This window comes from Ptychodera flava, chromosome 11 (genome assembly GCF_041260155.1).
Source record: "Ptychodera flava strain L36383 chromosome 11, AS_Pfla_20210202, whole genome shotgun sequence".
In the NCBI taxonomy this organism is placed as follows: Eukaryota; Metazoa; Hemichordata; class Enteropneusta; family Ptychoderidae; genus Ptychodera; species Ptychodera flava.
The window spans coordinates 39149888-39166229 of record NC_091938.1 but is presented as its reverse complement, the minus strand read 5'-3'; the positions used below and the strand labels follow the sequence as shown (position 1 = coordinate 39166229).

Below are 16342 nucleotides of genomic sequence, written 5' to 3'. Positions count from 1 at the left end.
GGCCAAGAGGCCCGGTGTGAAGGTTGGTTCAAGGTCGTACGAGGAGGAGATAGGAGAAAGCGTGATACTTTAAATCAATTGTTTGTAAAAGTTGAATAAGAACAATCGAGAAGGGGATATTCTATGATGTGACCTTATTTAAGTTAAAAAACAATCTATTGGCGGGAAATATCCACGTGATGACCATTGTATAATGATGATAATTTTGTAGTTATGCTAGAAACGTATAATAACTTTGTAGTGAATGTACACTGATGACTAAGACCCGGGACGCTGAACGTTACGTTTTCCATGTCGTGATAAGGATTTAAGTTTTCCTACAATCAACACTAGGTGTGTCGATTTCAGTTACTGAAAGCATTTTCCATCCAGACTGGTACCTCAACTCGTAATTCCCTAACCAGGAGCGCAACACATGTACGTTACTGGTTGTGGCCCATCGCGTGTACGATCTACGTGACGTAGCTTTACTTTCGCGATCACCTCACCATAAGCACGAAATTCTGCTGGAATTTATTCCTTCAGTTCACTGTGGCTTTTATAGTTTAATATCTGCCCCCAGACTTAGGGCTACACTGTAAGGAGCAACTATCTCTCATTGATTAACTTAATGCTTTATAAACAAACTACGATTTCGTCATAAATCAAATTTCCGATGTATTTTCTTTCACAATTCAATCACATCACCTGTGAGACTGAATTTGCGTATTTTTAAGAGCACGTAGACTTAGGCGTCATAGCTTCTTAAAACACGAAATTTATAGCTTTTTCTGAACGTTGTCCATCCTCCGATCAATCCCCCTACACCTAATCGCTCCCTTATCTATTTGTTTGTGCATTTGTGTGTATGAGAGAGAGGGGGAGACAGAGAGCAGGGATGATTGAGCTTTCCACCAATTTTCCCCCGTAGTTCCCATCTTTTTTCTGGAAAGTAGAATTTCGTTTCCATTGTACTACGGACTAAAGTACTAGCATTTGACCTTCCAAACTAATCCCCCACCCCCAACCCCGTTGTGAAGTACGAAAATGCCATTGCAAGGTACATAGACACACGCTTCACTGATTTAGTGACACTCGAAATACAACTTTGAATGTACAAATTGAAAACCCAGTCTTTTCTTCACAATATTTTTCCAAAAGCTTTTGGTCTAATCCGTGAATTTTCAGTTTCCTGATGAATTTGCCAGCTAATGCTTTAATCCAGGACACTCAATTTGGTCAATCAAACCTATTTAAATCACTTGAAGGTACCAGGTAGAAAAAGAGAAACATGCTAATTTTATTAGTTATTTTAACAAACATTGGTGTGGTCTATCAGGGAATTAAAAGCAAACTGAAGACTTCGTGTTTTTGACTTCCTGCATAACATTCACAGCGCTGAATTAGGTTCTCTGTCGATGACGTTGAATTTTTGACATTTCAGGATATCTTGGTGACTCTCTCAGACTGTTGCTGACGTCATGTGTGTCATCGAATTACTGATAGCCGCCTCCAAGTTGCTGTTCACGGTCTGTCTGCAAAATAAAAAGACGAGAAATATGACCAAGAGATACAAACGGGAGGGAAGTAAGTAACTGCGTTTTTGGTAAATTATATTTATATCCGTGTTCAAAATGTAAAGTTGTCAAATACTTACGAGGCAAACTTTCCTCAAGACTAAATATTAGATTTGCATTCTATATAAAGACCAAGATAAGGATTCAAAATAAGTACTGATTTGTTCGTCAAGAGACGAGAATAAAAGTTTTTAAATTGAGATGATAAATATTAAGTTTCAAATTTTATCTCAAATCTCCTAATTTCTGTTGAATCAAAACATGTTAATATTTATGCATTTTATTACAACGAGCTTTGAAAAATCTCATTTTCATTAAAAAAGGTAGGAAGTACACGTGGAACCATGGGGCCATGATGTAACAACTATATAAGTGTAGATTGGATCAAACACTTTAAAAGTTTATTTCAAGTTCACCTTACTAGGAGGAAGTGGGATCAGAAAAAAAATTGCAAGACTGGCAGTAGCATCTTCAGGAAGATAATTCCAAATATATGCCATCCCCTTGTAACTTTATGAATACTATGTTTTCAATAATTCCCTTTGGCTGGCATAAGCGTCACACCTAAGTACTGCGATGCATGTGACATAATGAATTTAAATTTGTTTCAGGAAAACTACAACATTGAAGTTATCCGCATAACGTCAAGAATCTAGGAAGAAACGGGATTTTGACGACTGCATTGGAATGTTTCAGTCCGTACGGTACAATATGTGTCTCACGCCTCATCTCAACGAATAAAACTCAATCTATACCTGAAAAATGACGGCTTAACACTAAAAGGCGCGGTTCACCCTATAGATATATTGGCGAACGAAAGGTTTAAGAATGTTGTCGGAGCTGGCGCACATTACAATTGTCCTTTTTCATGAATTTAAAACTGTTCCTCTCACGGATGGTAAAAGCACGTGCATATTTCGCAATCACCTGGACGGTGGTCACGGTAACTTGTGACGTCATTCACATTGTTAGTCTATATAATGTAAGCTGTGGTCTTCAAACTATAATCCAAAATCGGTCGTGACTTCATCAACATAAAACAGCCTGTTCAAGTTGGCTGAGCGTAACCAGCAGGTGGTCAACTAGGCAGTAAAATGAACGGTAAGTTCAAGGCAACTTGCAATCTCTTATATTCGAAATACTTTAATTTGGTGTCTTTTGATCGTTTTCATACTTTTTCCACACGTGTAGCATCGGAAACCCTACAGGCAGAGTGACAGTTCTGCCTGACCACTGCTCAGTACCGGCCTGTCCAGACGATCCCAGGATAATAAATCTACTGTAATACCTTTGCTAATTTGAAAACTTTCGGAATGTAACTATAACTAAATGGCACGTCGATATTAGGAAATCCCAAAGACCTGAGCTAGCCTGACCTTTGACAGTGGCTTCAGTTTATGGTATTATATGGAACTTTCGTATACTGGTCTGACGTGGTAGGTTCGTATACACTGGTCTGACAGGGAAAGTTCGTACACGACAAAATGTTGGCCTGAAATAATAGACAAACGTGTTGCCGTTATCTTTCTTTGTATCATCGTATCTGTCCTCAGCAATGTTTTCAAAAGCATTGCCCTCCGTACGAAAAACACAGCGCATCTGATCCTACAGTTCACTAAATTAAATATATATAGTCCGAAGTTGCAGGTACCCATATCGCTTCGAAAAACTCCGGGATGGGGTTCTGACTTTGGTGCAGGTATAAATACCATGCTAGAGTAAAACAAATATTAGAAGTCAACATTTTAACGGCACTTCCTTGGTCACATGTGTACACGAGGCAGAAATATTAAATAAAACTCCGATTGGGATCAAATTATATGTACATACATGTATGTGTATACCCTTGCTATGGCAGCCCCCGGGGAAAACCTAAAAATAAAGAGCAATGTTAAGACAAACGTTGTAGCCAAGCTAATTGCATACGGAGTATCCTGTGGGCGGTGTTTTGACAATTCATATGCTCATTTTCTCAGCCACGAAATCCCCGTTCTTGAGTAGCATCATTGGCTGCCCCTTGACCTGCTTTAGAGAACTGTATACGTTCTGTGTTGACCAAGGACAGGAAATAAGCCCAGATGAACGATACCAGTGTGTACAGTGTAGTAATGTCTGCCCTGGACCTAACGAAAATCCAGACACGTCACAAGTTTCGGACACCTGTGCAACATTTTGCCGTGGTAAGTGTTATATTGCATGCCAAGATGATAGGGGATGTAGCGGACCACTATCGAAGTAAATAGCCAGATTTTACGAAGCGTTATGGTAGCAGCCTATTCAGTAATCAGTAATTGCATCGACGACCCAGGTATGAATCGAGGGTTTCAGAATCGATATCAAATTTCACGTGCTAACGGCTGCATAGTAGAGTGGACGTTGACGACATGTAGGCGTCGCTAGCATACAATAGATTTGACGAGATGAATATTTTAAAAATGGACTATAAATGTAAGAAGATTACTAGTTTTTGCGTTCGTACTTCAATACGTATGTTGATCTGAACTTAACAATAAAAATTACAGGTTTGTGTTTGGGGATCTGATATCATCATCATACATAGTATTTTTATTGTAATTTAGTGGGATGAATGATTAGAGATATAAACCTACCTACATGTAGAAGTTACGGCACACACATCCTTTTCTATCAACTTTCACAAATAGTCTAACTGACATTAAGCCGTTACTGACAACGCACCATTAACAGATGTATAGATTTTCCTACAGACCATATTCTCTGGGGTCTATGCTCAGACTAAGATTGTAATTAAGGTACATTGCATGTCTCAATGAGCTATCTTTTTTCCTTAGAATACCTTCAAAAGCCGATATTAGACTCAAGACAAGTACATTTAGGTGAGTATGGCACTATAACGAGCAAAGAAATGTGCATGCTTCACGAAGTTTTGGTAATTTTGTTTAACCCTTTCACCACGGTGGCTTGGCCCAAATGTTCTCAATGGTTAGTGTGGACCTGTTTACAGGGAACGGGGTGAAGAAGTTAATACTTAATCACAATGTCGTTACATCGTTTGATTTGCAGAAACTTTCCGCCTCCGGAATTTAATGATGGCCTTTCCACAGCATAATCATTGACATGAACGTTGGTGTTTTCGTTTCGATTCCAGGTATCCTTGGACTGCATCGGACTGGGCAATTATTGGCTTATACGGCCTTCTGATAGCTGTCGGTATTGTCGTTATCATGATACTAGTATTTAAGAAAAAGTGCGCCCCCGGTCGAAGGCAGGATGTCTCTGGTAAAATTACACATTTCTTGAAGTATGATTGTTATAATTATCTATCTTGAACTTTGTATCGACCCATGCCCTTTATTTTCCGAAGGGATGTGGCACCCTATCGTTCAGGGCTTGAGCCATCAAAGTAGAGATGTAACCGAGATTTTCTGGTGCACTATCTCATCGGGACGAATAACTCTCATAGAAGAGGAGGTGTTACAGATGTAAAGTGATTACAATATTTCTAACTCTCCCTGTACGTGGACGCAGGCAAGCAAATGCCACAAAATATGAGAACAAACGTTACTTCCTATAGTCAAACTAATGGCCTCGTTTCTTCTATTGCAGATACAAGTACTGTACAGTCACCCCAACCAAATGCAACGACACAACCTACGAATATTACAAACGTGCATGTGACTCAGGCAAATAGTGGTGAGTGGCACTCTTCATCGTTACAATGCGCCAATAGTCCATCTTGCGGTGCTGATACTACGCGGCACAAAGTGGACTCGCAGGGCGATTTTTAGAGACAAGCACAGTTTTAAAAAAATAAAACGCGTTCTTATTTTATCGAGTTTTTAATTGTTTTAATTGTTGAAGCGTTATTATTTTTCTATTTACTTGATGAGTAGCCGTATTGAGTGAGTTTAAGTTGCATTTATCGATAAGTGACGAGCATAGCGGAGACTCCACTAAAATGCAAACTGCATGCAAATCACAGCAATGTGAGAGTCACTGATTAAGATAGAACACGCCTCGAGGGTGATAGATATTCGAACTCTCAAACTTTTAAAATATGTTTTGGTCAACCACTTGTGAGAATTTATCTTGAAGCTCTTGGCATAAGGAAAGTTTTCACCTTCTTAGTATTTAGAAAATAGAAAATTTTGTTTTCCAAATAGAGTTAACACATGGAGGACGGCCATTTTTATTTTCAAAAATCTGTACATGTTGGATAATTTATTTCTCCTGTACTGAGCTTTGTACGGTGACCCTTACTTTTATTCTTGATTGGGTAAGAAAATGGTTATTTTGCCTCTATGATTGTGAGAAGTGGGTATTGTTGCCACATGATATTAATCAGTTATATGATTTTATCACAAAAGCGTGCCGTAAAGCAATGAATGATATAAAAACTGAAATTTGAACGGATTTCTATGATGTAATCGCTATGGTAACAGTAACAAGATCATAACACATGGTGCTATTGTTTTTCAGTCACAAACAGCCCTACTCGCACACGTGGTCGGAACCCTTCCGAATCTGAGACTTTACTTGCACATGCTGAAGAAGAACAAACAGGTAATGTTTCAAACAGAATCCGACAGATTGAATGAATGAATCAACTTCGGAAATTTCGAATTGAAAATGACAAGTTACAAGTTACGGAAACAAGCGACTGGCTACTGCAAAGTGAAATACATGTACTTCCAAATCATGGGTTTTTTGTGAGAGACATCAGTCTATAGGGTTCGATTAAATTGTCATTCGCATTCTTGTATCGATTTTCTTAATCATAGGTATATACAGGACTTCCAGTTATCACACAATACCTTCTTAGATGTCGTTTCAGAACAAACATATCATACAAATAAGGACGTCTACAATACATATAGATGATGAAATAATTTCCGCTTTTCTCCATAAATATAGCACACGAACACACCGAGAGTATGCCACCCCTGTCTAGCTCTGACAGCACAACATATGGAGTACCGGAGGCTGCAGAAGACAAGTCCAGCGATTCACAGATTACTTCAGAGTAACTGACCTCTAGCTGCCCCTACAACTGTCATTGTATTATGAGTGACACCTTGCCGTTTATGAAAAAGTCCTTCCAAAATAATTGAAGGGATTACGTTTACACAAAAGGCCTTTTTCTATTTATAACTTTGAGCTATATATAGATTCCCGTTACGACAGCCGCTAATACCCATGTCTCTTTCCACGGTACGTGTCTCTGATAGATATGGAAATCTAATTCTCATATTCAATGAAATCTTGTCTGAAACGTCAAAGGCCTTGATTCTGTACAACTGGTCCGTACCGTGCAGTTTTTTTCTCTTTGTTATATCTTGCGATGTGTAGTTTCATAACATTCCTATTACTTTCCCTCTAAAGTTTCTGACAGCGTAGGTTTTGAACACTGTATCGATCGTATTTTCTGAAGAATAGACATTATGAACTCCATTCAGTTGTGTAATTTCATAAAATATGTATTTAGCGTGGTTTAGAAAGTCTTATTTCAGTCTTCCTATTGTCTTGACTTAGTCTTATTTCAGTATCCACCTATTCTGCGTTTAGTTTTTCCATAAACACAGAACAGTAACAGTCGACTGTAGTCCGGACTCTCATAGTCAAACTTTTGACTAGATAATCATGACTGTCATGCTCAAACGTTAGACAGTAGAAACGGGACTAGTGTCTATGTTTATCCGTACTCACTGGCTGCTTGGTTCCAGTTCCAAAGATGTGAATCCATACAATTTCATACTCTTTCCTCGTTTAAGAAAGAGATTGAAGCAGTCTCCAGCTTACATATCGATATTCGTGCAAGTCTGTTTCCAATGGACGAGAATATTAGCACACTGACCGCTATGATCACATTCTATTTTCATCTTTTTTGAAAAACGCATTGATTTATAGGATTACTTTCTAAGTTCGATAATATTACATGTAAACCTCAAAAATTTACTGAATTTCATTTCTGTTTCATATTTCACAATTTAAATTATGCCAAGTAATATTAATAGGTGTTTTTACAAACATTTGTTTTCGATACTAGCTAGGACTACAGGATAATGGTGCCGGTGTTTTCTCTGCATGTTCACTGAAAAGGGCAATTTCTGCCCCATTCATCAATATAAGGGCCAGACTTGACATTTTAGGACATTTTAGGGGGCAGAAACAAGAAACAACAGCAAATTCAAAGGTCACTACACTGTGCGCTTGGGTCACCATCATATGTGCGTATTTGCTGCCTGTGTTAATGTTCTGTGCGCAATTTTCGTACTGTCATTAACTTTTCAAGGACAGACGATGGCTGGAAATGCGCAATTGCGCAATCGCGCAGTCGAAAGAAAACCCTGTGGCGAGTCTTGATCATATTAAATAAGACCAATGAGAAAACGAAAAATAGTCTGTGTGAAAGTACAAGATGTTTGAAACTTAAAGACAGGGGGTCATAGGAACTTGGTCTGTGAGAATCATGTTTACAAACAATGTATTCCACGCAGGATATTTGGATGCATCACATCAACATAGCTGCAACATTTAAATTTCACGATACACAATATGACAACTATTTTCTAACTTTGATCAATCACCAACCTATCTAGGTTGTATGGTTCCCATACAAATATTAAGTGGAATTCCAACGACCCCTGCCATTTAACATTGCTGCCGATTGTCCGATATTTGTATCCGGGCAACATTTTATGAAGACCACTGAAATATCTATTCTCTTTACATCTTTATTTTGCAAGATGATGTCAGGCTTACTTTTAAATAAAATTTAACAAAATAAAATACTGTCATCATTTTGTTATCTCGAATTGAAGTCACCTTATGCATGTCAGCTTTGAATGGAATCAAACCAATTATTTAAGATAAAATTATTTTGACCGAAAATGAGCATATTGGCTCCAACTATATCATTTACACGGATTTAAACAAAGCCTTGAATAAAGGGGTGATGCTCTGTTACTTTAAAGGTTCAATTTCTGTTTTCCTCGATTTGTGAAAGTGATTCAAAAGTGACTGTCAAACAAAACTTGAAGGCGCAGAGTAATCCTTGGACCTTGATGATGCCTCATCCTCTTGGTGTGAAGTACCTTCAGCAGTGCCAAAAGAAAGCTGGTCGAAGTCACGCCAAGGCATTTATAGACCTAATTTGAAAATATCGACAAAAAAGTCTCACAGAATGACAGAAGACATTTTGACTTAAATGGAATAATTATGGTCCCGAAGAATCTGACTCAGAACATGATCAGAAACCTTCACATCACATTTGTGAAAGCTACTAGGTACACGTTTTCTTTAGAATAAACTATCTCGAAAGTTTACGCATGCGTATTAATGCTGATTTGAGCAAACTGAGGCAAGGCATCCTTCCGAATATAAAAGGTATACAGTCACCTGTAATCTAAATATGCCCATATATGGTCAAAGGGGCATTCCGTGTACGGGCGCTGTTTTTAAAAAGTGGCCACCCGCTTAAAATCTGTGATTGGTAATATTTTCTCTTTCCATGGTAACTGTTGCAAAATTGGAACAGGTGACAGTATACCTTTAACTTGACAATTGATCGATGCAATTGACCTTGCACTTTGTTTGGAGAAATCTCACATACCAACAAAGGTGACAAAATGATCATATCATGGAAGACATTCGCCGATTGACGTCACGGATTCATAAGTTCGACATGATTGTTGGTGGGACTAAAAAGCGGAGCATCAATTAGCCTGTAAAATGTGATCGCGGGTTTTGGCGGTAATAATATGCAAAACATATTTGTCTTCATGGAGGGTGTTCAGGGAAATCCCCAAGGTCAAAGGTCGAACCTTACTCCAGATATTTGTGAAACGGCTGATGTAAAAGTTGCTGCTTGCACTCAAAGGCGAGACACGGTTTTAAAGAAAGTCGAAGCCCGTAATTTCAGTCCTTGTACAGACAGGTGAGTTGTGTGTCAGTAGGCAATGTGCTTTGGTACAAAATCGATGACGTGATTCCATCCTCAGTGTGCAGACAGCCGATAGAACAGACATGCCATATCAGACCAGTTGCCTAACACGTGATTCGTGGGGTGGCATATAGGTATTGTATGGACACCTGTAAGAATGTTTTAAATGATATATCATATATTTGGCCCTTCAATGAAAAGTCCCTCTAATTTTATGATATAACTTTGAAAGCAATCATCGTATCAATAAGAAATTTAGTAGAATATGCATATGTAAGAAACAAAATTTGACGATGCAGTGTACTAAGTGAGTGATAAACGCAAGCTCTGTTACCATCATTTTAACACATATAGACTCTAATCAATATTTTCTACAGTTCCATTAACTGTAAAGTGCAATTTCTTTTATGTGTCTCTCATACTGTGGACACTTAAAAAGAAATTTCTTCTTTTCTAAGTTTAAAAAATCAATTCTATCGCAAAAAAGAAAACAAGACGAACAAAAACAAAACAGTTTGCAGAAAAAATCGAGTCATGTGCGACTTGTCAATATAGCCAGAATGCATGTTCTGTGGAGTCAAATTTTATTTTTCACAACTGATTTTTTTAGTTCCAAGTAGAATTTACTTGGCAATAATGACATTGCATACCTTGTACAAAACTTTGTGTTGGAAAGGATTATAATACTTAGTATTTCAACATATTGGCTTACATTTACAATGACTGAAAATGGGGGAAATATCACTTTTTCGAACGAGGGTCACTGCCATGTAAAAGGAATGGGTAAATCACAGGCAAACATCTGGCACCCTCAGTAACTTCTAACTTTAATTTTGATGTGTCAGTCAATGAAAGTCACTTCATGTGGTTCACGTTGCTTGACAATTTCTCGCAAAATCGAGTCCAGAGGAGTCGTTAAATCAATGCTTTCCCCAACGTATAGAAGAAATAAACAGTATCGGTAAATTTTACTGACTGCGCATGCTGGCATACACTTGTGTTTATGTCTTCGTAATTTCTATCTATCCTTTTGGACAACTGTCATTGTAATAAATTAAAAAATATGTATTGGTGAGAGTATCGGTACGAATAAGACCTTTTGTGAAGTTTGAGTCGTTTTCATACGGTTGTCTTCTTCTCTGCAGTGAGAATGGAAAGATATATCGGAATCCTCGTGCTCCTCTCGACGTCTGACTTTGTCCAGAGCCAATGTAAACTTGACTGTTACACGTATAAGAATTATTGTATTGACCATGGCGAAGATATATCTGAAGACGTGCGGTATGAGTGTGCACCTTGCAGTAACATATGCCCTCCAACGGACGATGATTCCAACGAGAAACCATCATCCGAATGTGTCGATTACTGTTCTCGTAAGTCGCTGGTCTTATATATGTCCTTTTATCAGAAAAAAAATGAATTAATGTAACCGTGCAGTTTAGCAAACTTAGCAAATATTCGATGCATTAATATATCTATCTTTTTTATCACTTTTCCTCAGATTATCTCTGGTACAGAAGTTTTGAGAAACAGAACAACGGTGAGCAGAACACATACCATCTGATCTGAGAGTCAAATTTTTATCATCAAATTGCCTGAAATAATTTCTTTGACTTTCTAAAACTGCTTATTTTAGGCGAATAAGTCGATGCACATTTTGTCCCTGTTAAATATAAATGGTTTTCAGTGCCCTGGTTTTTTTACAGGTTTTCTTGGGGAAACGCTGTACGGCGATATTTCCGTCGTCGCAATCATATGCATCATACTGGGTGCTGTTTGTGTGATGATCGTTCTACGTATAATCGAGAAGTGTAAACTAAAGAAAAAGTACAAGCATTACACAAATGTTACAGGTATGATATCAAGTCATATAAGGATATACATTTTCCGCTCGAATGTCGTGAAACTGCCACTTTTGATGATTTTTTTCACTATTTTCATGAAGTGTGTTAATTGCAAGGTCTTGCTCTACTCACCTAACTGTTTATTAAATACAATTTAGCTTGTCAGCATAATACATATACGTGTAAAATGCACTTATATTGTTTACATTTGAATTGTAGTCCAGACCAAACTTCACTTACTTACATGAAATTTTACAACTCTTATATATGCATTTTGTATCATTGAATCATTGATGATTGAATAAAAGATGAATGAAGATTTGAAATATTTTCACGTCATTTTAAGGTGAAAACTGATTGAAGAGCTTACACTCGTAAACGATATTTTGTTAGTTGACAATCTTGAACTTTCAGAAAGCATTTGACCTCGTTTTCATTTGTCTATATTAATTTTATTTTCACTTATTCTTCGTTTAGAATTACATAGGACAGAAGCAGATGTCCCTAACAGCGTGTCGATATCTACAGTTACACAAGTACAAAATCATCAATTTGAAAGTAACAACGGTTAGTACATCCAGTATTCAGAAAATTGCATTTAGGAACGAGTATCCCCGTACATCATCTACCAGTAATTTTGGAATGATTTGCGATTTGAAAGAAGAATCCCCGTTTTCCGATTTTACGTAGCAATGAAATGCTATCGCGTAGAATGCGGATAGGTTTAGGAAGTTGAATCACCATTGCCAGTTCATCCGACAACAAAACTTTCATTTGCAGATCAACCAGCGAATGGACGTGCACACGGACACCAGCATGGCGGCAGAATCGACAGTGAGACAAACATGACGTTAAACAGTGCTGGAAATCGTCATGCTGTCCTACACGCAATTCCGTCTGATGAAGGAAGTGATAATTCGACTCAAGTATTGAAGTCCTAAGGCTGAAAAATGATACTTGTCATGGCTATGACTGTTCTATTGATCTATCATAGACTGTGACTTTAGTCAAAATTACCGTACATTGAACGATTGCATGCAAAGTCTGTTTTTTACTCTGAACTATTTCTGAACGCGTCGAGAACATAATTGGTTGGTTTTGTCGTTTTCAGTATACATTCAGCTCAACGTTTTCAGTACACGGCGTAATTTACTTTACCATGAAATATACGGAACGTTCTTGTAGAAATAAACAAATTATTTTAATGACATTTGTGGTTTCAATATCTCTACGTAATCGCTGATAAATACAACAGTAACTACAAATCTAAACAGTCACATTTTATTCTAGCTGGAAACCAGAGAGATAAAGAAGGGTTAAAGAAATCCGAACACAAACTTTTAACCCTAGATTGGTAGAAAATCGACTACACTCAGAAGTGGACATTTTAATGTGCAGTATGAACAATGTGGTGTGAAGATGAGAATGTGTATTTTTGCTCGAACGATTGGCACACAGCATGACGAAAAGATTTCAAAGCCAGTTTTGCTAATAAAGCTTACCAACCACCAAAGAAGACAAGGTGCGGTAACATGACTCCCAATAAAACCAAAAATTATGTTACACCAGTAATCACGAATGCAAGGTCAGATCTCAACTCTTGTCCGCCGGTTTTGATTCAAAGAAGACAATAATTGTCACAATATAATGAACGAGTGTTTTTTTCATAGCGGATTTCTTTGCTAGGTGAACAGCTGACGTAGGGTGAGAGTTCGAATCCGATCGAGTAATTGGTGATGAATGCTTTGCCCTTGGGAAAGAGGTAGTTCTTTAAGTGGACAGAATTGTTCATGAGGCTATCTGAAGCCCAGTTTACACATTACGTATTAATCACTCTGACAGAGTTTGTGCGTTTTTTAAAGTATGTTTGTACATGTCTGCTTCATTCAACTCTAGCAGTGCGACGAAGTCACGGTCAATCTCAAGGCTTGCAATGACTTCATTCACTGGTTATTGAACTACGTCTTTGTAAAAATTGTTACAGGGAAGTAGTCGAATGATTCTCATCGCCGCCTTTCCAAAGTGAGTCAAAAGAGTAATGGGTTTATAATATAGTAGGTATGGTTACTAGAGGCACATTATAGTACGCAGAGTTAATCACCTACTCGATGAATACGCAGTTTGGTAAATATTTCAGCACAGATGTCATGTGTTTGTATATCAATGATGTATTATATCTAACGCAAAATATGATTCTTTAAGAATGAAGATAAGAATTGACAAACCATTCAGATTCATGGTTATGGCGCGTTATGATGTGTACCTAATCCACTATATGTGGATTTTTTCAATGGCACTTCAGTAGCAAGCAAAGCAAAGCAAGCAATTCTATTTTTAAGCTACACTTTCGAGAACAGTAACCGTTAAACCCTGGATAATAGACTTGCTTGTCAGTGGGAAATACACGAGGCGCAACAGCTACTCCAATGTACTATGAACGACAGGGAAAAAATACACAGCTCCTTTAAACATTCCCATTAGGTCAATTGACTGATCACCTCTGAAGAGCCCCCTTAAGGTTAAATACTGTGACACACTCTTTACAATATGCATTATAATAGCTTGTTGACATGTATTATGATACCATACAATGATTTCAATACGTGTAGATTATGTGTGTGCGCTTTGAAATAAATCTTCCATAAGCGTTGGCAGTCTGCTACCGTACAGCCAGACCTGCCACCCAATTTTATAATTGATCACCGTGACACCACAAAAGATGGGGGCCATGCCTTCTTAAGTCGCCGATAAAACAGCGCTAATATGATTCTGTGTGGTTTTTGAGCCGCAAAGTCGCCTGAAGTAAGAGATGAGGGGACAAAGGAGATAAAAGTAATTCTGTCATCTCAATTTAAATGCATAAAGCAAAGCATGGATGGGAGATTAATGAGTTATTTGGTCAGGAGATAATCTCTCGATATTGTGACCCGTAACAATAACGAAATGAGATATAGTGGCAAACGATAAGTATAGGCTGTTTCTTATAACTACATAACAGTGATAGGAAAGTTGCAGTTTAGTCTTACGTTTATCACAATATTTAACATATATCACATAACATTTAACATACATCTTTCCAATAAAAATTAGTTTTGGCTGGCCTGTGAGACAGATAAACCGTACGCACAAACTCAAAAGAGTACCGGCTCATAGTTGATATGGTGTCGTCACCGCCAGGCTGGTATTTTAAATGCTTCATTGTACCCCAGTCATGTCCTCAGACCGTGGATAGCGTGGATCATAAAGATTTAATATTCATATGAAGGCTATATGTGTGGGTACTACTTTACAAGAGTATTTTCTGATCTACCGACTTGTGGAGGCTCATTTTAAAATTCTTGAATAAATGACATTTTCACCATCTTAGTTTTTTGAAAATCGAAAACTTCATTTTCTCCATAGAGTTAACACAGGGATGTGGCCATTTTGAATTTCAAATATTTCAAATATTGCGTAATTTGTTTCGCTAGTACCAAAACTTGTTCGGTGACCATCGATTTCTATTCTTGATTTTGAAAGAGAATTGTTGAAAGATTCCCTGAGGAAAGTTTGAACAAAATGTTAAATCTTTCATCCTTAAGAGTGCAATACTACTATAGTGTTTGTAAATGCCAACACAATATGCTGTAGACTTGTATCGAAATCTACTTTCGAATAAACTGGATGCAGAGAAGCCATGGACGGTCCGGGACAATTTCCATCACGCTGAGGTTGCGTAATGAGCACGTGACTCTGATAAAGATTTTGCTGATTAAGTAGGTCACATATATTATGTGTAATACGCATGGCATGTAACCAATGTCGCTAATTTTAAACTTCAAAACATGCCCAAATAAGGCAATACACTCGATGCTGACAACTTATCCATGATGGGATGTTTTGATGTCCGTTAATATATTTTAATAAAGCGGACAGCATGACTCTCTTCTGTATATTGTGCCATATTACACTGAATATATGTTTTGTTTGCTGAGATTTCGCCGCGTGTAATCTTGTATTTGTGTTACTCTTAGCGATGCTATTTATAGTACAGCAAGTAGTGTGGCACAAGTGTTGATTGGCGAGAGCATTATATATAATACGGCTTTTTAATAACATTCCGCCCTCTCCCTCACCTCGGCTGACTTTCTCTGCTAGCACTTAATATTCCTTTACAAGTTGAAAATACGTTAGCCATGTACAACCATAGTAACTGTTACATAATTATTCCGTATTTATAGGAGAGGCCAACAGCGTGCTAATTCCGCTCTCATAAAAATCCGGAAACTGAAGCCGATACTGAACTTTTTTTGCCAGCCTGCAACTTTCGTTATTCGCGTTCTACTTTAACGAAATATTTTTAATCGAACCGCAATAACTGAAAAGTGGCCTTGTGGTGACCCGACGTATAGCACGGAATAACCTGTATAGGGATGAACTCGATGGGGAAATTTCCATCACGAAGAGCTTGCGCAATGGAAATGTGAATCTCTTGTAAACGTTTACTTGTTGTGCAGTAGTAGTAGTAGTAGTAATGAATGCCCAAACAAGGAAATTCTAGTCGTCGAGTCTGATAAGGCTACATGTTTACTGTGCACGGGGATTTTCAAATATATTCTGATTCATACTAAATATACTTAATGTGCACAGAGTAGAGCAGAGGCTCTGAGAATGTGGATTACCTTTTTTGTTTCACACACCAACGAAGAAGAGCAAATCATGAATGTTACACCCATGATTAAACAAATATCTTTAATGTATCATTGCTTAATTTTTTGGAAGGACTGAGTAAAAAAGGTCACAATTATATAGGGCTTCATCATCGTTTCATTTTATCGCTCTATGCCTGTTGCACTCGTTCAACTTCACAACATGTGAAGCCGAATATGGCGTCTATCCAAATAGTCGCTGTTATTTCTACAAACAATGTCTCCTAATACAGCTTTGCACTGGTGGGTTCAAGGTTAAACGTGTACATACTTGTACATGGTCACGTGATGACATTTCTCATACATGAGAGGGGCAACATTAAGATAGGCAAG

At 37.8% G+C, this 16342-nt stretch overlaps 2 protein-coding genes and 1 long non-coding RNA gene across 3 annotated transcripts in view; 2 read left to right on the top strand and 1 right to left on the bottom strand.

Annotated features, from left to right (window-relative positions):
- Positions 1-1255: 1255 nt before the first annotated feature.
- The window catches only part of LOC139144240 (uncharacterized), a 71238-nt gene continuing 56151 nt past the window's right edge, over positions 1256-16342 (bottom strand). Inside the window, exon 2 of the long non-coding RNA XR_011554790.1 lies at positions 1256-1514. This is a non-coding gene — a long non-coding RNA (uncharacterized lncRNA). The remainder of the gene's footprint in view (positions 1515-16342) is intronic.
- On the top strand, positions 2174-7864 carry LOC139144239 (uncharacterized). The gene is made up of 7 exons (XM_070714907.1): positions 2174-2657; positions 3533-3736; positions 4367-4411; positions 4684-4814; positions 5142-5228; positions 6015-6098; positions 6450-7864. Exons 4-7 carry the CDS (start codon positions 4760-4762, stop codon positions 6560-6562), a joined length of 339 nt encoding a protein of 112 aa, XP_070571008.1. The 5' UTR covers positions 2174-2657; positions 3533-3736; positions 4367-4411; positions 4684-4759; the 3' UTR covers positions 6563-7864.
- LOC139144237 (uncharacterized) lies at positions 9174-12531 on the top strand. Its single transcript, XM_070714905.1, has 6 exons — positions 9174-9471; positions 10623-10850; positions 10979-11017; positions 11184-11330; positions 11799-11888; positions 12102-12531. Exons 2-6 carry the CDS (start codon positions 10628-10630, stop codon positions 12260-12262), a joined length of 660 nt encoding a protein of 219 aa, XP_070571006.1. The 5' UTR covers positions 9174-9471; positions 10623-10627; the 3' UTR covers positions 12263-12531.